The following is a 26357-nucleotide window of genomic DNA, read 5'->3' as shown; positions in this document are numbered from 1 at the left end:
ACCATAAATCTGTACGCATTACTATGGTAGGCATAACCAATGAATACACAATCAATGGTTTTAGGTCCTATCTTAACCCTTTTAGGTTTAGGAACTACTACCTTAGCCAAACATCCCCATACCTTCAAGTATTTATAATTATGTTTGTGACCTTTCCATACTTCATAAGGTATCTTTTGCGTTTTTTGATGTGGTAGTTTGTTAAGAATATAGTTGGCAGAAAGCAAGGCTTCCCTCCACAAGTTCTGCAGTAATCCAGAACTTATTAACATAGCATTCATCATCTCCTTCAATGTTCAATTCTTGCGTTCAGCAATACCATTAGATTGAGGAGAATAAGGCGCGGTAGTTTGATGAATAATTCCGTGTTCCGAACAGAATTTCTCAAATGGTGAATCATATTCACCACCTCTATCACTTCTTATGACCTTAATCTTTTTGCTAAGTTGATTTTCAACTTCTAACTTGTAGTGTTTAAACACTTCAATTGCTTCGTATTTACTTTTGAGCAAATACACATAGGAATATCGAGTACAATTATCAATAAAAGTGATAAAGTACTTATTACCTCCCCTAGTTTGAACAAATTTTAAATCACATATGTTGGTGTGAATTAAATCTAGGGGTTCGGTACTTCTTTCAACAGAACGAAAGGGTAAACGTGACATTTTGGCTTCTACACATATATCGCATTTGTGATTAGGATTTAAATCACACTTTAGTAATAAATCTAATTTGATTAGCCTACGCAAAGTGTTATAATTTGTATGTCCTAATCGTTCATACCAAATGTTAAATGACTTAAGCAAGTAAGAAGAAGATGTATTCTTATTCATAATTGGAGGTACAACAGTCATTACATTCAATTTAAAAAGCCCCTCATTCAGGTAGCCTTTTCCTACAAACATTTCATTCTTTGAGAGTACAAATTTGTCCGAGACAAATACTAGCTTAAACCCGTTCTTACTTAGTAGAGAACCTGATACCAAGTTTTTCCTAATATCGGGCACATGAAGAACATCATTCAGAGCGAACTCTTTTCCACTTGTCATTTTTAGTACTATCTTCCCATGTCCTTCTACCTTGGAAGATGACGAGTTTTCCATGTAGAGATGTTCATCATGATCCATTGCTTTGTAGGTGAAGAACATCCAGCAGTTTGATCATATGTGACGAGTAGCTCCAATATCTACCCACCACTCCTTAGTGTTTTCAATTAAGTTGCATTCAGAGACGACCGCAGTAAGATTCATGTCTTGTACCTTATCAGTGAGGTTCTCATGTTCTGTTACATTGGCCTGGTTAGTTTTTCCCTTCATATTTTTTGGCTTTCGACAATCCTTGGATTGATGTTCTGCCTTGCCATAATTGTAACAGTTGCCTTTAAACTTTTTAGCAGTTTTTGAAGAACCAATTTGTCCTTCCCCATTGTGCTTCCTCTTTTTGCTTGTCTTGAAGCCTCCTTCTACAATGTTGGCTTTTGATTCTATCAAATTGGATGCACCATTCCTTTTTTCAGTTTTGCGATTGTCTTCTTCTATTCTCAATCGGACAATGATATCTTCAAGTTTCATTTCCTTCCGCTTGTGCTTTAGGTAATTCTTGAAATCCTTCCATGAAGGTGGTAATTTCTCAATTAGTGCAGCGACTTGGAATGATTCACTTAGTTTCATTCCTTCGGCATGGATGTCGCTAAGTATGATCTGAAGTTCTTGAACTTGAGATATGACAGTCTTGTTGTCAACCATTTTATAATCCAAAAAATGACCGACAATGAATTTCTTCGTGCCGGCATCTTCGGTTTTGTACTTTGTATCCAAAGATTCCCACAATTCTTTTGCTGACTTAGCATTGCAGTACGCATTATATAATGTGTTATCCAGTCCATTAAGTACATAATTTCTGCATAAGAAATCAGAATGCTTCCATGCATCAACCGTAGCCAATTTTTCAGCATCACTGTCTTGCTCGGTATATGAAGGCGCATTTTCTTTGAGAAATTTAGCCAGATTTAATGTCGTCAGATAAAAAAGCATTTTTTGTTGCCAAAGCTTGAAATCTGACCCATTAAACTTTTCTGATTTTTTCCCAGTCGTATTCAGGAGTGTGGTACCAGAAGTTGCTATTTCTGATACACAATCAGAAGATCAACGGTAAGAAGGAGTAGAAACAGAAACAAAATAATAATAAAATAAAGAAATTCGTTTTAAGATTGTTGTTTCTGGAGTTTGAAGTTACTCCTTCGAAAACAATCCGACAGAATCAACTAAATGCAAGAATTGATCAACATGATCCAAAATTGTAATTTGAGCCCACCGACTTCACGATATTTTCTTAAAACGAATTTCCTGCCTTCAATGGTGCTAAAGGCGTCCAGCAATCGTTTCCCAGGATAGAACGAATTTTCGTCTCCTACGGAAGCAGCACTGCAGTCTACAGGAGTTCCAACGCACTCAACGAACTGTATTTTACTTCGAGACAATATCGGAACGAGAGAGAGGGAAATGAGATTCAAAGCACAGAAAGTTTGCAATAAAAATGGTGTCAATTTTCTGGCAGAAAGGCTAGCTATTTATAGACTTGTTCGTGGCCATTCGAACAGTCATCACCTTTCAAACAAGCCTCAAAAATCCGAACAGACATGCTGTTCTTAAAAGTCGTGTCTATTAAGTCGGTTAACAGTCGGTAAACAGTCGACTGTTTGGTCGGTAAACAGTCGAAACAGTCTACTGTTAAGAGAAAATAAAACACCCGGAATAAGCCAAAATTTAAATTTCATATTGTACCCAAGAATTTGATTATTTACAATTTGGCCCAAAAATTTAAATAAATTTTGTCCAAAAAGTTAATATAGTGTAAAGGTCCACCCGCACCGAACCGAACCGGACTCGGAGTCGGACACGAGCACGTGCTCGTGCCGAGCCGGCTGGCCGGTCGGCGGCGACGGCGCGCGCGTGTAAGTTTATGACCGAACCCAATAGGATATAGGTTTTTCCCCTTCCAAAGACTATTGGTACCCTTTGGGGGCCAAACCCAATTTCAAACTTCCACCTTATAAACTACACCAAAATTTCCTAACTTTCCTATGTGGGATAAGTGTTTGGAAAATCAAATTCTTCTATAATCCTTAGTTTATGTGGGTTACTTTAATACTTAATATTTCATTCAATTTTAAATGATTTTCGATAAATAAATATATCACGTTAATCATCTCGCGGAGTAGAACGTGAATATATTAGGTCCCGTATTAATTAAAAGGTGGGTTCCACTGAAATTTAGGCTCAAAGTTGACCCATTAACCATTTTTTCCAATAGAAGTAGCATAACATTATTAATATTTTAGAAGAATATCAATTGTTCCAGAAGAGCGTGATATTACAATTTCAATATTATAGAAAAATATTGATCTATTTCTATATAAAGTCACGAATTAAATTACTCTATTTTTCTAAGTGTCTATTCATGCATACGTATTTATATATTGACATTATAATTAAATTTTACTTGCTCCCAAATAGCATAATTAAATATAATTTAACGTTAATTATATTTTTATTCCTAAAGAGTAAATTCTTGCATAAATTAGCGTAAGAAATTAAGAAACTGAAAATAATGTACAAAGGTGTCGTTATGTAATTTCCTTCAAAAGAATTTTAGAAGTTCTAAGGACAATTTATTTAGATGCAATTACTAACCAAAGAGATCAACAATCTCTCACGCATCAATTTAAAATACTCCAACAAAAATTGATGTCCTACGAGGACTATTCGTTAGTATTATATTTGATATATATATGGCACACCTGAAATGTGACGATATTCATTCTAATACCAAAAATTTCGAAATGAAAATTGAGCAATTCACGAAAATAGTCTCGTTAAGAAAGCATATACTCTTGATGAGTATTTAAACATAACAAATTATAAAACCCCAGAAGAGGCTCAAGTAACTGATATGTTAAAAATTAAGATATCTCAATAAGTTATGTCATTATAGAAAATAAATAGAATCGAAAAGAAAAACTGTCAAAATACTTTTGCATGTAATATACTGCATCATACTATGAATATCGAGGATAGCGAAATAAATTTATCGTCAATTGAAGTAATGATTGGTCAAATGAAATGATGTGATCCTATTAAATTGAATTTATCAGAGAAACGTGAAGTTGCTAGACCTACATTTTGAACATCAAAATGTGTATACTTATGCGAAATGAAAATGGAAAAAATAAAGTCATAATATGAAATGTACGACTCTTACATAATAATATCGCGAAAACTTGTATAAATAAATTAGTTATCATGTGGTGGATGAAATTACAAGTCTCTATTTCATTTTCACGATAATGCATGAAATTTGATGTGCATGTGATAAGCTGATTATAGACAATTTATCTTGTATAGTTTTGATACTATCCTGGAAGGATTTAATAAACCTGAAGTATAATTCAAGTGATATTGTATGAGGGGAAGTAAATATGCGTTGTACTCTTTTTCCCTCGGCTAATGTTTTGTTCCAATTGATTCTCCTGTAGGGATGTAAACGAGTGGCGCCGAGCCGGCTCGCGAGCTTAAAGCTTCGGCTCGGGCTCGGCTCAATGCTCGATTAAAATGATCGAGCCTTTTTGTGGGCTCGAGCCAGGCCGAACCGGACAGGCATTTTTCTCCCCTTTCTTTTTTTTCCTTAAGCTGCTGCCTTTTAAGCCTCAAATAATTTTATTTTTATTAATAAAAAGCTCGCGAGCTCACGGGTCTGCTAGGGCAAAGCCCATGTCCCAAAAATGGGGCTCGGCCTGAGCCTAGGCTCGGGTCTACCAAGCCCTGAGCCAAGCCGGCTCGGGCTTTTCCCGAGCAGAGTCACGGGCTGCTTGAGCCGACGAGGCCAATTGTCAACCCTATTCTCCTGACAAGTTTTTTAATAAGGCTACTTTTGTAGCGTATTCTAAAGAATAATGTATTCTTTTTTCTTCATTATGATTTTTCTAATAGGATTTTTCTTAATAAGGTTTTAACGAGGCATATTCTTCGTGCAACGATATCCTTAACCTATACGGCATTTATCCTCAACCCGAAGAAATTAACACGAACTATTTTTTGAATTATAATGTTACTACTGTTATCAATGGTTGATAAAATATCTTTTATCAAGATGATGTTGTTTGAAGAGTGTACAAGACAACATGAGCGTACTTTACCAAAAATTGCAATATTGAAAATATTGACATATAAGACATAGATTGCTTGATACAAAAATTGAAATAAAGGGGGAGTAATCGTATTTTTTTCCTTCGATCAAATTTTGTTCCCCCGAGTTTTTTTGACAAGATTTTAACAAGACGGCATTGTTATTCCAGATTATTTATACTCTTTTTCATTTGTTGGCATTTTTGTCCGATCAAATTTTTTGCCAAAGAATGTTTCAATATAGTTATTGTTCAAATAATCATCAAAATCAAGGGGGGATTGTTGTTAAATAAAGAGATAATTATTGATTATTATTTAGTATTATCATGATACACTGATAAATCTTATCTAATTTAAAAAGATCTATTTCATTCCAATTATAACTCTTATTTTGAACCTTATAATATGATAATGGTTCTTAATAATACGCACAAGTGTATTAACTTATATTCTTTCTTCTATTTTTCTCTTTTCATAACATATATCAATTTTTTGTACACAAAATTTTGCTTGTATCTTAACTTTCATCCGTGTTGTCAACCCCGAGTCAAATAAAAATACAAAATTTTTGAAAATCAAATTCTGCACTCAAAATAGAAACGTATTATAAGATGAAATTCTAAACTCAATTAATACGTGCCTGGAAGATGTTCAAGGATCAATTAATTGAATTTTTTTACTTTCTTCCAATGTTTTTGTTTTAGCTGACGAAATTTTAGGAATAATAGGATTTTAGTTTTCAAAAAAAGTCTAGAATAATATAAAATATCCAAAAGTATTTGATGAAGACAAATATTAGTGGATGAATTTAGAGTGACAATTTTATTTGATTTTATTTTTGTCTATTTAAGTAAATTTACATAAATTTAAAAATGTAATATAGATTTTTTTTTTAAATGGATAGATATATAAAAACGGTGGATGAAAATAAAGGTTTCCAAAAAAAAAAAATATATAGTTGACAATATCCTGTAGTCTTGCGAGATTACCAGAACATGCTTTAACCCCTATTTGGCCTCCATTAAAATGAGATTTTAGGGAAAATGTGTTTATAATAGTGTTATTATTATTTTTTTTTTGGTTGAAAGATAAAGAAGTTTTTTGAGTTTACGTGTAACATTATTTTATGGGGAAAAATATGTGGTTGAAAATATTTCGAAAAAATGGAACCCAAACAACAGCTTAGTAAGATCATATTTGAAATTTAATTCTTTCTTGTTGATTCGACCTTTCTCAAGGATTGGAAACAATGAATGGATAGAAAATGAAATCTACACTTTTTTTCTTTTGTTTTGAAGACATAACCAACTTTACAACAACTGAAAAAAAAGGGCGAAACAGAATAGATATCTTTTTTCGAATTCGTAGCGACCCTACTTCTGCCTCTAAACCGCCAACCCCAACCTTTGCTTCATGACCTTGGCGTCGCCACCACGACTAGTTCCCGTTGCCCCGAACCTCTTCCACACATCTCAATGCCACTGTTGATGTAGTCCTCGAGTTTCTCACTTTTTTACCTATTGAATTAATATAACACTAAGAAAGCTTCTCAATACAAATCGTCACATTTTGTGCCACAAATGTTAGGGCTCAATTTAAATTGACTTACACACGAGGTTACTTTTGTTGTCGGAAATTCGACTTACGCAATCAAAAGAAGAAATAAAATAAGTAGAAAAATAGACAGTAAATGAAGCGAGGTATGCCAATAAAGTAAGCAAATCTCCTTAAGACAGATTTCGACCCCCAATGAAGTGCAAACGGGATTATGGACGTCTGTCTCCCAAGATACAACGCTCCTTCCAAAGTCGATACTGCACAATACCAACCTTGTCGGTCGAACCAATGAATGATCGTACTTGAACGGAATAACGACGGAAGTATAAGAAATTTTTTTTTTACGAGCAGAATATGGAGATAGAAGAATTTAGAAATCAATTGAATTCGTAATTGATTTGGTGTGTCAAAAAACGAATCCGAGGGTCCCTATTTATAGAGATTGGAGTGTCTTATGGAACAGGTGTGTGACATTTCAGGAACTAGTGCACCACTTGGTCTGATTCGTCTTAGCCATTGGATCGCACTATTTTTATGATCTGACGGCCCAGATTGAACTATGAAGTGAAGTGTCCATTCATCATGCCTATTCACCAATTCCTGAACAGTCACAGCCATACGGATGCCACGCGTACATCTAACCGCCATGCAGGACGAAGGGACGCGACCTACCACTCGTGCGCCACCTAGAATGCCAACTCACCGAGTCTTGTGCTGCCACGTCATCGAACCACGAGTCCATTTCCGAAAACTATAAGGCTCCCCAGCTCCTCTAAAGCGTCCAATGCGTACTTTGCGACGTGCGGGTGCCGGGACAGAGACCGGGTCCGGGTCCGGGGAACGGTGCTAGTGGTGCAAAGCACCACTCTAGTGGTGACTAGCCTTTGGCTAGCTAAAGTTAGGCAACTGGTAGGTAACATATTAAATTATATATTATTTACACAACCCACTATATAAACAAGACTATTTTCTTGTAAACTTTCGATGTGGGACTCCTTTCCATATAAAAACCACTTAAAATGGGCTTATCAACATATGTGCCTATATTTGAGACTTTTTCAATTCACTCAAATTAATTGCAATGGCCCATATCATTAAATATTACATTTAATATTTTAAACCCAAAACAAACCCAAATCAAATTCAATTAATTCCAACAACTTTAACACTAAAGCTCAACCAAAGTCACCACAAACGTCGCCCACAAATCCACAAAGGAAATATCCCATAAAAGGAAGATGAATGCGGCACTCACAAAGATGAGGAAGAACTCACGTACAAGGCTGCTTCTATTCCTTTACCAAATAGGCTGCTCTCACACAGAGGAAAAACGGTGGCTGTCTCTGTTTTTTCTCTCTACCACACTTACATAAATAAATGACTAAGGAACAACATATAAGCAACCAAGTTAGGGCACAAGCAAATGGGCCCACACTTATAATGGACTACGAGCAACTAATTTAATGAAGGAAAAATTCATAAGTAAGAGATTAAGTATCACTTATTTCAAAATTAAGAATAAATATTTTAAAATTTAAAAATCAGATATTTTTATTAAAATTTATTTATGATTTAATTAATTAATTATAATTTAATTAATTAAATATATTAAGGTCATAGATTTATACAATTTGATCACAAATTAACGATAGTTAGTTACATATTATTTTTTGATCACAAATAAAAAATTTATTAAGTCACAATTTATTTATCCATCACAAATCACAATTATTATAAGTCACAACTTATTATACAGTAATAAATTATCAAATTATCGGTCACAAATTAACACTTTTTTAAGACACATATTAATTTTGTCACAGTTTATATTTTTTATTGATCACAGTCAACTAAATAATTTGTGACCACTACTAGCACTTGCAACCACCATCTCACTACCCCCACCCATAATCAACACCGCTGCTAGACCACCGTTGCTACTGCCACAACCATTAACACCACCCCCACCATTGAATGCACCGCCAAATCCACCCCCACCAACTATAGATCTACCATCTGCAACGCTCGATCCAATACTGTCATGGCCAATAAGACCACCCCAATAACACCACACCATGAAAACCACCACCACCAATAAAAATCACCCCAAAACTCCATTCACACTGTGCACCAGATTGCAATTTTCGCCAGATTTGACACCAGATTGCTACCTAAAACTCCGAACCAATTTCCCTTAAATTCGGCACCAGATTGTGACCCAAACTCTGCTTATGCTAGGCGACAGCTATGGCTGCACCTGTAACCGTGGATGTGAGCTCATATATGATGGTGAGAGAAGAGGATAGAAAGGTGGCGAGAGAAGAGAAAGGTATGAGATTTAGAGAGAGAAATAACGGAGAAATATAATTAGGGTTTTGGGTTGAAATTGTATGGTAGATGAATTAGCTTTTGAATTTTTATATTCAGAAAAAATTTTATTTTATATACATTAATTAATCAAAAATATATGATTTTTGAATAAACAAACTTTGGATCCGAATTTTGAAGTTGGATCTTAAAATATATGGATGTGTATAATTTTTACTTTAATGAATTATTGCTTCAAATGGTCCATTAAGTCTTGGGTCGAGCTTTAGGGTTAGGTCCCATATTTTGATGTTATTTCAATTCTCAATTGAAGCCTACGAACAAAACTTAAAACGTTAAACATCATTACACTGAGATTTATTGGGTTTCAACAAAAGCTTAACAAATCTCCATTTTGATACCTAATGAACCTACAAGCAAAAATACTAAGTTAATAGTTATCTAATCAAGGTATCCAAAATAAATTGGAAGTCACAGACTTTACCAATGTCTCGCACTCGAAACATATACTATACCTGCTAAGTGTACCCATCAAGGGCTAAGGTCAAAACCTAGTACAATAAAAATTACATAATGAGACATTGTGGAGTCAATCAAGAGCACAAAATAACACAGTTATAGGTGACACTACACATGTAATAAAAACACGCCGTAGGGATTAATACGTGGACCTTTTAACCATGTTCGACACATGGAAAAATAAAAATTAACACCAAACTATTCAAATGAATAGTGAACATATACAACCAATGCATAAATGACCTTGAGAAAATATCTCACCACAATTACTCTATCCCATTTCGTGTTGTTCGTATATATAGGAACACATCTCTCTTCTCATCGCTAATAATACTCACTAGATTGCTCACTCCTCATGCCTAACGGTTAAACCACTAAAGATTCAGAGTCAATGGTATATTCCTCTATCACTATCTTATCATCTCTCAAACTAGGTAGGTAATGGGTCTCCACCTAATAGAGGTGATAAGAGTGTCACTCTCTCATTCCACCCGATCAAGATTCTAGCAAATGGATGATTTTAAAATATTTAATCATCTCACCTTTCGTAATCTAAATGCCATTCCGATTCCGACACACCTCCGCACATGTCACCAAAGCACCCTTTTACATCTCTTCTCAATATTACACTTTACTGTTAATTAACCTACTAGAGCGAGAACACACTTGGTGCCAAATCTCACACTAGTAATCTCAATCACTATACATGCAACATGTTACGCACATTAAAATTATCTCTCTTAAATTCATGCAAATATACAACCAAACATAACGAGATGTAACATAAATAATACACGAAAATCAAGCAATCATTCATGCAACTGGGATTTCACACAAATGCAAATAAAGTAGTAATCACGGGAAATTTTATTATAAATAAATCTCACTCGGGTCATAACTAGACCCGATGACAACGTTTGCCTTACCTCTTGCTTTTATTTATGTTTTATTATTCTCTTTATGATAGTCTCTTACAAAATTTCAATTTCGTCACAATTTTAACATCTTCAACTTTTGCCTTTTGCTTTCGACTTATACCTACCCCAAATTCGGCCTTTCAGCTTTTGTTGCTAAATCGAAAAATCAAACTTACTATTAAAAAAGGCCTAACTGAAAATATGTTATCATTTTAACAAAAAATGTACAAAACACAAAATGCAATTAAACAACGACAACAAGCAAAGTAGAGGTAGAAATCACACATAATAGCCAATCGAACTTTCCTAAAATCACGGGCAATATTAATGGAAACAATATCAACCAAAAAACTAAATCACAATATATCAAGTTCACACATAAATTAATACATCAAATTCACAAAGAATTCAAGGCACGGATTAGCAAATAATTTTCTAGATCTAGCCTAGGCAATGGTTATCCTACATGATAACCCTAAACCTAATGGGCCACCGACATGATTATCTCTAATGTGAAGTAAATGATTACCCCACACGATAGCCTTACTGCAATAATAAATAGGAAAGAAAACGATATTGAGCGAACCAATCTATCATCCGTAATTAACAAAAGATGCGAACTTTACAACTTTAGGGCCACTACTATTCACCCTAAAGCATTCAACAACTGCAACAATGCATCAACAACACTTGATGATCGAACGACTAGGAGCAAAAGTGTCCAAAAGCATTATATTGCCAGAAACAGAAAAGTAATACGCCAACAGGTCCTTAGCACAACCAAGAACAAACTGCCATTGAAGACCATCATTGGAACAGTGCTCAAGCGCTCTCACGTCGCCCCACCGTCACTGCGCATCATTTATGCATTGGGTTCTTTATGCTCCACCTGCTGCACACGCCAATTAGAAAGGTACACCTCGTCGTTTGGAACAAGGATATGGTCTCTTTTCACTCAATCGATGCTTGGTTTGACCGAAAAATGGGCTAGTAGACGTGGCCACGAGTTAAGTATTTTCAATAGGTACTTTGCACTGTTATGTTTTTCTTCTCTTCTTGATGATTTTTTCACGACAAGTAGGGGCGGAGCCAGAAACATTGTTTAGTGCCGGCATAATTTAATTAGTATCGAACTTTGAGTTTTTGGCTATGGATTTAATAATGACAGAAATATAAAATAATATTACGATAATACTAAAAATGATGTAGTTTATAAATTATAATTCTTCTTTGTGAGTTTTCATACTTTGGTATCATTGTACAATAACTTCAAATTTACTAGATAGTAATGACTAATGCACAGTAACAAATAAAAAGAATCCCTTTTTAGAATTCCCGTCACTCCTATTGAAAATTCCTCATAGAATAACACCATTTATTTACTTCAACTTCATTTTATAAGTTGGTTTAGCAGGAGGTCAGTTTTGAATGATGTCACCTCTCTGGGTTTGGGAATTGGGCTAGGTGAGTGACAATTTTTTTGTTTTAATTTTTTCCTTGGGCCAATGATTGGAAAGTCCAATAAGCTAATACAAAAAAAAAGGAGAAAATTTCATATCTCAGATGGTAAGAAATATACAATTCAAATTTAAGAAATATAGTTTGATCTCTCAAATCTCAGAGAATCTAACCTACATATATATAGAGAAGGAGAGCCATGGAGATTGGAGAGAGAGAAACCGTTACAATCATTCCCTGAAATCAAGCTTCAGTTTCCTTATGTGACCTGACTCTTTCATAAATAGAATTTTAGACGTAAAATCATCACCATTTTCAAGGTCACAATTTTTTTGGTCACAATTAGCTATTTAATTAGTCACAGATTAATTTTTAGTCACAACTTATCAAATTATTGGTTGCAACTTATTTCTTGATCACAAATCGAAAATTTTATAGATTACAAAATATTTTTTGTCACGAATTCAAAATTTTATAGGCCACAGATTATTCATCGGTCACAGATTCAAAAATTTTATTGGTCACAACTTATTTACTCATTGCACATTATTTGATTAGTTGGACACGATTAATGTTTCAATTTCAACTTCATCAATTGGGAGTCACGGTCATAATTTTCAGGTCATATATCCAATTATTAGTCACAAGTCAACCAAACCGCCATGACAACCATAACCACCAACTGTGAATCCCAATAATCAGGTCACGAGTTAAATTATTTGTCACAAAATCAACTAAACAGTCTAAACTGCCACCAACTAAACCGCCATAACCACAGGCAATCCACCAGAACCGCAGAGCATCGCAAAACCACATCCACCACTGGATAGCGACTAGATCGTGACCAAACTTTCCCCATATCGCAACCAACAAAACTCTGGCCAAAACCACACACCTCCACAGATTTGCAGATCTATCGGTGACGAGATCTACCTCGGTGCTCCCCACATTTCCATTCCACTTGGACCTGCCAAGCTACATATCAGGGGGAAAAATCATTTGGAATCATTTATAAACAGATAATGGACGACAGATGCCAAGTCAACACCACCACAGTCGCTACCGCACACCAACACCAACACTACAGTCGCTGCTGCACACCAACACCACAGATCGGTTGGCAACGCTGCAACGAACTCCATCACAAATCCACGATCGCCACAGATTGACGCCGCGAATGGTTAGCTCAATGCCATATTTGATTTCTGATCTTAGATTTCTAGGTGATTAGTTCATTATCAGTTGGGGCAGCTGGGAAGGGCGATTTGAGAGAAGACGAAGAGGGACAGAGAAAATGGCAGGAGAAATAATGGAGAGAGAAAGAGATTGGAGGCGATCTGAGAGAAGAAGAAGAGAGAGAGAAAATGGTAGGAGAAATAATGGAGAGAGAAGGAGACTGGAGGCGATCTGAGAGGAGAGAAAATGGCAGGAGAAATAATGGAGAGAGAAGGAGATTGGAAAGAGAATAAATTTGTGTGGGAGAGAGAGAAAACGTGTAGAAGTAAAGAGAATTAGATTGGAGAGAAAGGAAATATTTCTGATTTTTGAAAGATGAGACAACTCACCCGATTTAAGAATTGAGATCTTCAAAAGTAGTGTGGGGGTGTAATTTCCACAAAAATAAAATAAAATAAAATAAAAAATAAAAGGGATTGGGTTGAACCCAAAGTTCAATGCAAGCATATGCTTGCACTCAACTCTATTGGGCTCCCCCTGAAGCCAAGAGCACTAAATTCGTGGTTCTTATACCATTTGTTGAATTATTACTCACCAAGAAGTTCCACAGTGCAAAATCAATACTTTTGGCCACAAAGATTAGGGCTCAGCTTAAATTTTGTATTAATCGAAGGATGTTTGATCATTTTTAGATTATTTATACTTGCACCATTAGTTGATGATAGGTCAAATCCGAGCTGTTTCTACAGAGCCATTCCATCCATCAATTTTTTTACATAGCTAGAGATATAACAAGCATCGTTTCTGGATGAGAAGCATAAGTGAGACGGCTAAGTTCACAAGGAAATAGTTGATAAAATTTTCCTCATATATGACAAACGTTTTAATAACTAAATTAGATATGAATCTGATTGGAGATCATAACAGAATATATAGACCATAAGATATTCAAGTTTGGTTTTGTCTGTTGGACAAAATTTAATTGAAAATTTTAATTAATAAAAATTCAATTAAATTTTTTACATTTGGCAAACGAATAATTGAGTAAGTGAAGAAGAATTATTAAAGTAAATGTAGTACAATTATTTGATATCTAGACTTTAATTTATTTTATATTACACTATGAAATACAAGAATATAAGCACATAGAGACAAACTGGGATATTAGTTAAGTTGTATCATAAACCTATCCAAGTGGACAACTATTGTTGACCTTGCTTTTTGTATGGATGATTTGGTTGACAAATCTTGACTCCACTCACGTTCACATTGCCTTGCTCTTGGGCACTTGGACAAACCGTTTGTTGCATGTGGCATTCTCCAATAATGGGAGAGGCGGCCACGAGCACTACGATAGTCAAGTTAGTCAACGATAATAATGTATTGGGTGTGGGATATGCTTGAGATGTGAGCCACTTAGGCGTTCGAGCACCGGGGGTTATAGAGAGAACAATGAGGGAGTAATCTTATAGTTGAGTGTACAAAATTTCATTTCCTTAAAACAAGACTAAGTATGAACTTTAAAAGTAAAAGATCAGAAATAATAATCATTGGATGAAGAAATACATGACCTCATTCTAACGGTCGAGGCACCTTGTCATAAGCGTAATTTCGTCAATCCTAGGTTCAAGTGCATTTAATGTTATGACCATTTGCAGCCCTACGGCCTAGGTCGCACGGACTAGATTTGATATTTCGCCCCCACCTCCCCATGTCCTCGCCTTATCTATGAGAGTTCAACCTCGTCATAAGGGTTTGAGCCCTTCAAAAAGGTTCGACATCTTCATGGGTTTCAACGGAATTTTAACGAGAGTAGGATGAGGTAGAGTGCGGGCTTGTGTTTGCTCTTTGAGTGGCTGCCATGTGACGATTTTTGAGCCTCATTTGGGAGAGGCGTTACAGCTATCATCACTAAAATTAGCTAAAGGGCAAGGGTCGAAATTAAAATCTTGCAATCCCATCGCGTTTAGACTTTATGCTAAACAAAATGAGATGTGCACGAGGACCAAGCAATCTTAATTATGTACCACATGGTGCACACTTATCTAATGAGACTCATATTTAGAAGTGTAAAGGAGAAGAGAGCGACCCAAATTTGATGTTGACCAACTCAGCACTTGGTTTCATTAATCTCATGTTTGAATTTGTTTTGAAAAAATCAAATTTTTAGTAGATTTAAAGAAAATATTGACAAAATATGTGATTAAATAGTTGATAAAATTTGTGAATCTATAAAATATGTAGTTAAAAATGAGTTTTAAAAATATGATAGCCTAACAGGAGCCAAAATATTCGGCGAGTCGGTTTGTGCAAGATTTGACTTTGTAGGCCCCTTTTTGTCATTTGTACCCGGGCATTTACACGCCCCCATGTGAGGGCTGTGTAAATGCTCGGGTACAAGTGGCTCGGTCCTTTTAGACTACCCTCGATCCAAAATTGCAGGCTTGCACTAGACCTTCTTCATCGCTATTGTCTAAGAGTTTGACTTTAAAGAAAAAACAGGTACCTCCAATTAACATGGTCCAATTTCAATAATCTAATTCAATTAGCCCACTAATCTACAGACATAACCTTCACACCGAATGTAAATTGCAATTAGTTAGTCTTAAATCCATTTTCTTATTCATATAAAACTCAAATATGTGAACCTAATATTCTCCCATTGTCTTCTCAATAGCAATTCTTTAATTAGTTAATGTTATGACCATTTGCAGCCCTACGGCCTAGGTTGCAAGGACTAGATTTGATATTTCACCCCACCTCATCTCGTTTATGAGAGTTCAACCTCGTCATAAGGGTTGGATCCCTTCACAAAGGTTCGACCTCTTCATGGATTTAGACGGAATTTTAACGAGAGTAGGATGATGTAGAGTGCGGCCTGTGTTCGCTCTTTGAGTGTCTGCCATGTGACCCTTTTTTATCATCATTTGGGAGAGGCCTTACAGCTGTCATCACTGGATTTAGCTAAAAGGCAAGAGTCGAAATTAAATCTTGCAATCCCATCTCGTCTATACTTTATGCTAAACAAAATGAGATGTGCAAGAGGACCAAGCAATCTTAATTATGTACCACATGGTCCACATTTATCTAATGATACTCATATTTAGAGGTGTAAAGGAGAAGAGAACGACCCAAATTTGACGTTGACCAACTCAGCACTTGGTTTCATTAAGCTCATGTTTGATTTTGTTTTGAAAAAACCAGTTTTTTAGTATATTTAAAGAAAAAGTTGATCAAATATGTAATTAAATAGTTGATAAAATTTGTGAATCTATAAAATATGTAGTTAAAAAAGAGTATGAAGAAAAATGAGTTTTAGAAATATGATAGCCAAACAGGAGCCAAAATATTTGGCGAGTTGGGTTGTGCAAGAATTGACTTTGTAGACCCCTTTTTGTCATTTGTACCCGGCATTTACATGCCCCCCATGTGAGGGGCGTGTAACCGGGCATGTAAATGCCCGGGTACAAGTAGCTTAGTCCTTTTAAACTACCCTCAGTCCAAAATTGCAAGCGTATACTAGACCCTCTTCATCACTATTGTCTAAGAGTTAGACTTTAAAGAAGACTTTAAAGAAAAAAAGGTACATCCAATTAACATGGTCCAATTTCATTAATCTATTAGCCCACTAATGTACAGACCTAACCTTCACACCGATTGTAAATTGCAATTAGTTAGTCTTAAATCCATTTTCTTATTCATATACAACTCATATATGTGAACCTAATATTCTCCCATCAATATAATGCATTTTTGCCTTGTTTATTTCACAATTATGACTAGTTGGTAAGGTGCTTTGCATAACTACCAATTATATTGATAGGTCAAAGATAAGCATATAAATATTTATCTACATTCTATTAGTTTAATTTTTAAACGAGTTGATTCAACTTATTATAAGAATAGCAAAAGTCTCCATATGTGTATGTCGATCATGAAAAATAAATCTAACTTACACAGCTTTTACACGAAGCGATAAGCAAAAAAAAAAAAAAAAAAAGGGATTTGGTCTTTTGGGAAAGAAAAACTAGCAGCCAGCATTTTCTGGACAAACTAACAAACAAAACTTATATAGAATAATCACCGCCCACTGAGACAAAGACAGTTTACTTGCCCTATGACCAATTTTTTTCCACGTCAATGAAAGTAACGTACTGTATTATATTTGCAATTTGTATATTTTGAAGACTAAAGACTTTTCTCCTCCTAGTAGGGTTCCTTTACATATACACTCTATTCTCGTATTGGGTGCTGTCAGTTAATTATTCATTTCGTTTTCGACTATGAGTACTAAGGTATGATGATGTATAACAACCCACGAATTAATCTTAACTTTTTTGTTTCTTAGTCTTTTGTCATCTTTCTTTGCCAATTTGTGACAGAAAACTGAGCTCAAGGTCACCATTAGCTGCAGGAAATGCAAGACTGAAGTTCTGAAAGCTGTTGCCAAACTTACAGGTACGTCTTTATCTTGTTGGAATCTTGTCCACTGTGGATCGAGATACCACTAGACATTATGTGTATATTTTTGTTCGTGCTGATATGAGGTGTGAGATCTTTTTCTTCTTAATAGTAAAAATTTACAACGTTTTGGAAATAGGGCTTAACTTGTAAGAGAACTTATTATTGAAGTCAATCAATCAGGATCTTAGAATCAAAACAAAAAATGTGCTAAATTCGGTCGATCACTTGACGAGTTGTGACATAACACGTCCAAATAGCTAGTTACTTGGACAAACACGTATGATGTAACACATACATCAAATGCACGTTTAGTATGAGCACTATACAGTCGACCTTACCGAACGAGCCACAAGTTCTGATACTGGGATTTTTCTTATGATTGAGCAGGTGTTGATTCGGTAACGGTGGATGTTGAGAAGGGCATATTAACTGTTGTGGGGAGTGTTGATCCTGTGTGTATCGTCAAATCCATCAGAAAGACTGGAAAATGTGCTGCAATTATAAGTGTCGGGCCACCAAAGAAACCTGATCCTCCTAAAGAAAAAGAAAAAGAAAAACCAGTTTGTACACTACCAGCATGTTGTAAGCAATGCAAACTTGTTGCTGTTCGCTACGAAACCTATTATGCACCTTGTTCAATTCTATAATTACTAAAATCTTGCTTCTTTCTTCAACTTTTGATTGTTTGTAAATGAATGTTTCATGATTTTCATTAATTAGTATGAGTAGTTTTTACCCATTTTAAGACTAATAGCTTTCCTGTTCCAAGTATTTTTATCCTTTGCCCATCTGTTGTAATTATGGAATTTGATCTGTGTGACTTTGTTGGTGCGCTACAATGGCTTGGCCGAGTTGTTGATGAGCATTTGACAGAACAACTTATTTATTTAAATTATGGTAAAATGCACCTTATTTGCAGCCATGTGTTACTTGATGGGGTTTGCTTTCTATCACAAAGTACCAAAACATTGGCCGACCCATAGTAGGTTCTGATAGGTTACGTGATCCTCCAACTTTCAACTTAATTCTTTTATATAAATCAAAAATTAGTATTGTGAACATCTTCGGAAGGCTTGATTATCTATGCTATAGGATAATCGAAATGTTTGATCATTGATTTTAAGATTAGCTAGTGTTTAGGATTTTGAAATGGAACATGGGTGTAATTTAAATTACATAAAAATGACATTCAGATTCCCAAACTTTTTGGACTAAAATCAATTCCTATTTTTCTACTTTGACACGCTATAAAAATGTGTATAAATTAAGCCCCGATTTGACCACAATTAAAATTTCTATGTTTTTGTCTCAATTTTTGGGGTCATTATGGGATGTCAAAATGAAGTCAAAATATCACATACTTTATAGCATTTTGAAGTGCTCACGGCCTAATTTTTCACTTCATTAATAGTGCATGATACGGGCAAATGTTAGGGGTGTCAAAGTAGCCCATTTCAAATTAGTATTTCGATAATTTCTATAACATGCTAACTTTAAAAATTCTTCGACGATCATACGCTAGTCAAATTCATGAATCGCCCATGTTATCTTGAAACACACTCCGAAAACCACATTATAGACATATCGAATGGTTGAAATGAATATCAAAAATAGTTAAATATATATCAAATGTGCGTCTGACTCTTTAAATAAACTACTTTGTCGTACTGTAACATTTACTATGATTTTTAATAGGACAAAGAACAAGTAGCCTTTATATTACCACTAGTATTTGCCCATACAATGCATGAGCTTGGTTATATTGAAGGCAATGTTAGTGTGTTAAATGTGATTATCGTGAAGTACTTTCTCTTTTGAACTTTTGAAAAAGGAAAAGGGGAAAAAAAGAGTAATTCTAACATAAAAACCTTTACAATGAACTAAGAAAGAGAAAGATCTCTAGCAAAACTACATATCTTATCTTCTACATCACATGAGAATAGCTGAAGCTCTTACCAAACAAAATTACTTTCACACATGGATGGAAATTAAGCTTTGTCAACTGCATTTTCTAAACTTTCTTCTCGGTTCAAGATTGACTCTTAGATAAAATTGATGCAAATTGTTAAAAAGAAATGTCCAAGTGTAGAAGTCTTAGGACACAATGTTTCAAAATTCCTGCATTTTAAAAGAACCTAAAAATGAATTAAAAATTGAAGACTCCAGTATTGGTCAAAGGACAAAACAACCCTAAATTTACAATTACTTCAAAAACCAAAGCATTGCTAACAACAAATAGAAACTAACCAAAATTAACAACATTTATAAATGGTTTACTTAATTTGCCAAACTAAACACTAACGATATCACCATTAGCTTCAATGGCCTCGAAATTAGCCTTCTCCGCTACCAAATTTTGCTACCCGTATCTACTCATGTTTTCTAATCACCTCAAAGACCTTCAAAAACATACATAAAACTTACTTTTAGCTATTCCAAATAACCAACACAAACTAATTTCTTCATAATATAAACAATTCATCTGTGTTTGATCAAGATGAAGAAAGCTTGCTCTGGAAAACAATAATTACCCATTTGGTATGAGGAGCTATTAATTTCTTTGAGAGCTTTGGCCCTCTCTCCAACGATACTGGATCGAACCCCCCTTTTGAATGCTCGATTGTGGGTCAAGAATCCGTTCCAGAAGAATTCAGAGTCGGAGCAGAAGCCAAAGGTGTAAAAGATGAAAAAGGAGAAAATCGAACTTGTCAATTACACATAATCGGTATATTAGACTACAATCAATTGCTAATAGCTCTTCATCAAAATGAAATCTCTTTGTACACAAAAGATAAAACACTCACGTGCCAACCACCATTTTAACTTGAACATGAACAAGTAATAGGCTTGTACTACCAATTGGGCCGAAGAATTTATTACATTCATTGATGTCAAAGTTAGGACCTTTTGCTATAGTTTCATCAGGTTGTTGGTGCTTATGGAGTTTCATTAAGGCCTCGACTTTTAAGGAAAGTGGGCTCTATCTCATGTGAGAGGGGGACACCTCTATGTACCAAAAATTATGTACAAGCATCTTTATCCCTGTTAAAAATACACGAATGTTAATACAAGATAATCTACGAATGATAGACTTTTGTTTTACTGTCAAAAAAGTGAATGGTGGGGGTCAATAATTGTATGATTCACGGATTTGTAAAGTTGTTTTACCCTAATTTATTTATTCAAAAATATTTATTTTCTTCAAATTTGTACGAATGATGTCAATGATATATAAACTGTAAAAAATAATAAACTAATTTACACATTATTTGGGAAAAACAACAAATATATAGACACTTAAATAATGCACCATATTACATTAAGACGGATATGAGAGAGGAAGATAGAAATTGACGACATTGGATTAAAATAAGTTATGGTGTATTGTTATAATATGACATAATATGATGCTTCATCATATTGGAAAGAAGTGCAAGTATAAAAAAAAATGAAAAAAAAAAGATAAAAGATAAAATTTTATATTTATGTACTTTTTCTTACTTATATGTGAATTTATTCATTTTTTGCTCCTTATAAGTGATTCCTTACTTATATATTTTACTAATAAGTATTTATTTATTTTTACTGAATATTTTAACTAACAAGTGCATACTTCTACATATAAGTGATTTTCATACCTTTGTTTAATTTTTTTACTTACAAATAATTTTTTCTCTAAATATTTTTGCATACAAGTGAGCTTTTTCTAAGTAAATTTTTATTTATGAGTTGTACTTTGGCTTCTAAGCCAACTTTTTACTCATGAGTAATTATTTTTAGGAATAATATTTATAACAATATTTATTGTTATACAAAGAAAAATAAAATAAATTGTTCATATACTACACAAAGAAAACTCAACAACCAATAAGGAAAAACTTGTTCTAAATAAGTAACCAAAAAAACCTAAGAAACTACAGAAAAAATTGAAAATAAACACTATGAAAACACTTCAGTACATATACTTAAATAAGGGAAAGAATAATTGAATTTGTAAAAAAAAAAATAGATGAACAACGAACTGAAAAAACAAAATTGACTTAAAGAACTTATCCAACAAAGAATACACTGTTACAGCTGTGAATTCCACCAGAGATAAAATATAGTTAAACACTATAGAAGTGAACACAAAATAATAAATAAATAAATAAAAGGTTAGTTTGAATATACATAAAATTAAATTCTCAAATTATGAAAATTGTGCAACAAAAACTAATTACTTCCCCATAGCAAATAACATCAAACGAACCAACATTCCTGATGTCAATACACTTGAATTCCTGTAAATGTGAAGAAAAAAAATTAAAATTTAAATACACGTTTAGTGGGAAAAAAAAATGAGAAGAATAAAAGAAGAACATACTGTAGATCACAGAACTCCAATAGAATTGAAGCTGAAGAATGTAAAAGGTAATGAGCAGGACGAGGAATATAAAGCTTTTGATCTGTTTTCGAGCAATAAAGATGAAGAATGCAGAAGAAAATGGAAAAACAAAGTACACTAATTTTTACATCATATTACCATCGACAATAATATGCTAAAGCATCTCACTTCCCAACACATAGTGGGACCTACATGTATAAAATTGGAAAGCAAATGTTGAAAAATTGAAAGCAATTAAGTGTGGGATGAAAACTTGATTTAATTGGAAATTGGAAAGACCATTATGTCTTCGTTCTAATAATCAATTTATCACAATTACCCTCAAATTTATAGGTTGACATATTTTCTTAATTGTACAAATTAAGGGTAAGATGAGAATTATTACTAAAGCCAATAAAATCAATATGAAAAAGCTGAAGCATTTACTTGTGTTTGCCTTCCCAATGATATATATATATATATATATATATATCCATCTGTATTTATTACACACAAAAAAGGAGAATTCATTGAAAATCGAATGTGTGAACGCGTACCTCAAATGAACAATACTCCCCTCATCCTCTCTTTTATACAGAGGCATGATACATAAGATGCACGTGAAATGCTGTAATTGAGTATATAACAGCGTAGAAAAAATATAATGATAATTAGTCGAGATTTGTCTTTGTTGTTATTTGATAAGTTTTAGAGTTGGGAATATCGATACTTTCTTCTATCGTTAAAAGTAAAATTTTATAGATAAAAATTTCAGTAGAAGTACACTGGACAAGGTAAATAGAGGTTCATATAAACATTGATAAAACTTGAACTAAAAAAGCATAATTTATATTATAAAACGAAAAGAATTAAAAAGAATTTTAAATAGAAAAAAATTATTTATACTATGAAGGAAAAAAATATAAAACAATTTTCAAAAAATAATAATAAAATAAAAAAGAAAGTTATGAAAATTAAATAAAGAATATATAAATAATATTTAATTGAAATTGAAAAAAAGTAAGTATTATCATAAAGAGAAGAATAAAAAAATATTTATAATATAAATAAAATAAATTAAAAAAAGGAAAAATAAATGAGGAACGGAGAGAATTTCTCCGTGTGATGGAGAGGAGATTCTGTGTGATGGAGAGAATCACATTGAGAGTGTGATGGACGGAGAGAAACTCTCCATTTATTATTTTTATTTTTTATTTAATTTGTTTTCTTCATATTGTAAATAATTTTTTTTTCGATTTAAAATTCTTTTTAACTCTTTTCTCTTTATGATAAAACTTAATTTTTTTGTCAATTTTAATTAAATAATATTTATATATTCTTTATTTAATTTTCACAATTTTCTTTTCTTTTGTTTTTATTATATTTATTTTAAAATTTCTTTTTCTTCATATTATAAATTATTTTTGTTCGATTTAAAATTCTTTTTAATTATTTTCTGTTTATGATAAAACTTAGTTTTTTCAATTTTAATTAAATAATATTTATATATTCTTTATTTAATTTTCATAATTTTCTTTTTTTTTTTTTGGTTTTTCTTATATTTTTTTGAAAATTATTTTAAAATTTTTTTCTTCATATTATAAATAATTTTTTGTTCGATTTAAATTTTTTTAAATTTGTTTGTTTTATGATAAAATGCAATTTTTTCAATTTTAATTAAATAATAGTTATTTTTAATTTTAATTATTTCAGTTTAATTAAAAAATTTATAATAACTTCTTTTATTTTTGTCTGCAATTCTTTTTTCTTTAATTTGTTAAATCATTTAATTTTTTATTAGTATATTGATGTAAAATGATAGTTACAATTTGGTCGCTTAATTTTTTGAGATTGTGCTTTATTCCATTATCTCTTGTTCAATGTTTTAACATTTGAATTTTTGCAGAATGAAATACCATCTAGATACAGTTGAGAAGGATAATACTTAAGATTAGAATTCTTGATTTTAGTCATTATCTTGATTTTTTCCCATTTTCGAAAAAAAAAATTCATCTCAAACATTAAGATAATGAGTGAATATACATTGATCCAGATTTAATTATTATTAATTAAATTATTATTATGTTTCTATAATTTTATATAAGATATATTCAATCATTTTATCATATTAAAGAAATAAAACGGTGTCGTTTTGTCATTCACGTAAGGAAACGATATCGTTTTGTATTGTAAATTCAATGAACAAATGTCAAATAAATATTTGATTAGAAAAACCTTAAAATAGAGAAGAAAAAATAAGAAGTCTTGGTTGTGTGGGGAAGTGGAGTAAAGAACATGGATAGTTGTGTGAAAAAATAGAAAAGATAAAGAGAAGAAAGAAAAATGAAAATGATGATTGCGTGTGAAAGTCAATAAAGTAATATAACGTTTAAAAAATATAGTAAACAGTAACTGCGCATGACTCCGTAGAAACAGTACTACAACAAGTGCCTCTTTTATTTTAGTTAGGAGAAGTAGATAAATGGGATGAACAGTAGAAAACCAATTTGGAAATAGTGTGTGAAAATGAGTGACAAAAATGAATAGTACTCCTCCAAGTCCCTCTTTTAAGAGAAAGTAGATATATTATGTTGATTTCATTTAAAGTCTTCCACACACTTGTGATCTCATTAAGATTCCAGTGTACAATAAGAAAACATATAAGCACAATACTATGAAGCATAAGTGATAGAGAGGAAGAGATAGAAAAAACTGAAGTTTCAGGAAGAAATGTAGCAGATGTAGTGTACTAGTTTTGATCTTCGCCTCTATTTTTGCATATTTGATTGCACCACCTAACTCAAAATGTTTGCGTTCGTTGCTGACCAAAAATCATGTCTCACTTTCCACCTCTTGGTTTTAAAGGGTTTTCAATATTGGATAATCAATACAAGAAATTTTACTTCTAACTAGCAAATTTTTGTTGCAAAAATTCATTGTTTAGTTGTTTCGCCCAAAAAGGATCGCCGAGAGATTCATTAAGATTAAAGCTTTCCATATTTAAAACTAAAAAGGCTAGGGATTCCTTTCTTGAAAAAATTCTATAGTGTGGCTGTTAGATTCTCTAGATTTGTTGAACTGAAATGGAAAATTGTTGGGAAATTTCAATTATTGCAAGAATAATTTTACCAATTCAAGCAATTAGTTAGAACGATTAACTATGCAAATAAATAATCCAAGCAAAAATAAAAAAGTGCAACACCAAATTTTTACGTGGAAAAGACCTCTACATTTCCCTCCAATGTAGAGGGAAAAAAAAACTACGAGGCAACTCCGACCAAAATCCACTATAACAAAATATAGATTACAATTATTCAAGTTTATGCCCCAAAACTTGAATCATCCACAAATTGGAATACCACAATAATTAATCTCTAAGACCACAAATTTATCTCACCACAAATCACACTATGATTAAATTTGTGAGAACCCACTTTGAATACAAATCCAAAATATATCTTAGAGAAAATTTCAATTTGTATTACGTAGAGAAGAAAGAAAAATAACCGTGTGAATCCACACCCAAAATTGAAGAAAAATCCTTTTTCTTCTTTTTATTCTTCCTACACGTGCACAGCCAGTTTTACTTCAACAACAATGGCTTCTGTTTCTCTCAATGAAAACCAAGGTCAATTCTCACAACCCTTTAGCTGCCGTTTTTGACCATTGAATTTGTCTCTCTCTTTTTTTCACTTGTAGCCATGGTTTGGATGAATTTATATATATGTGTGTCCACAATTGTTGACCTAAAAGAAATTAAGGAGAGTTTGGCTTTTCTTTTCTTTTTCTCATGGGCTGGAACCCATTTAACAAAAAGTTGAAGTTTTCATACTATTCGATGAAGGTCTTCATTGAAGCAATCCATAATAAACCACATGGCTCCTTTTCCTCGAGAAAATCTGCAAAACATCTGATTTAGAAGTTTTGTCAAAGAGACGTGAAATTTAATCCTTTAAATTTTGGTGCTTGTTTTTGCATTGTGCCTTTTGTTTACTTGATAGACTTTACTCCGTCTCGGTATTTAAGTTTGAGTACTATGTATTCTGCTATGTATTTCTATTTTTATATTAGCGAAATTCTCACCTCCCTGTCAGTTGAACGAAAGTGTCAAATCACGTAATTTTTTGTTGGATATGTACCTAAACATACATAACGAAAATTCAATATACAAAAGTCAGATCGACTTTTTGTTTAGATAAAATTTGTGATAGGAGGTATAACTCCTGCAATTTCCATGAGGTTGAATGATCATGAATCTCATTACGATTTCATCATACCACAACTGTTCACATGTTCAGACAGCGAGAACAAATTGAAACTCCAACCAACTCCATGGTGGATGGGCGGTGATTGCGGCTTTAGGAGTATTAGGTTTATGTTTTTGCTCTC

The 26357-nt window shown here is 33.2% G+C and overlaps 1 protein-coding gene across 1 annotated transcript; it reads left to right on the top strand.

Moving 5' to 3' along the window:
• Positions 1 to 17268: 17268 nt before the first annotated feature.
• On the top strand, positions 17269 to 18376 carry LOC111410931 (heavy metal-associated isoprenylated plant protein 2-like). The gene is made up of 3 exons (XM_023041525.1): positions 17269 to 17436; positions 17524 to 17599; positions 17993 to 18376. The coding sequence occupies exons 1-3, from the start codon at positions 17425 to 17427 to the stop codon at positions 18250 to 18252; spliced, it is 348 nt and encodes a 115-aa protein (XP_022897293.1). The 5' UTR covers positions 17269 to 17424; the 3' UTR covers positions 18253 to 18376.
• The last annotated feature ends 7981 nt before the right edge of the window (positions 18377 to 26357 follow it).

The sequence above is a fragment of the Olea europaea genome, chromosome 15 (assembly GCF_002742605.1).
Source record: "Olea europaea var. sylvestris chromosome 15, O_europaea_v1, whole genome shotgun sequence".
NCBI lineage: Eukaryota > Viridiplantae > Streptophyta > Magnoliopsida > Lamiales > Oleaceae > Olea > Olea europaea.
This window is presented reverse-complemented; position numbering and strand designations above follow the sequence as displayed.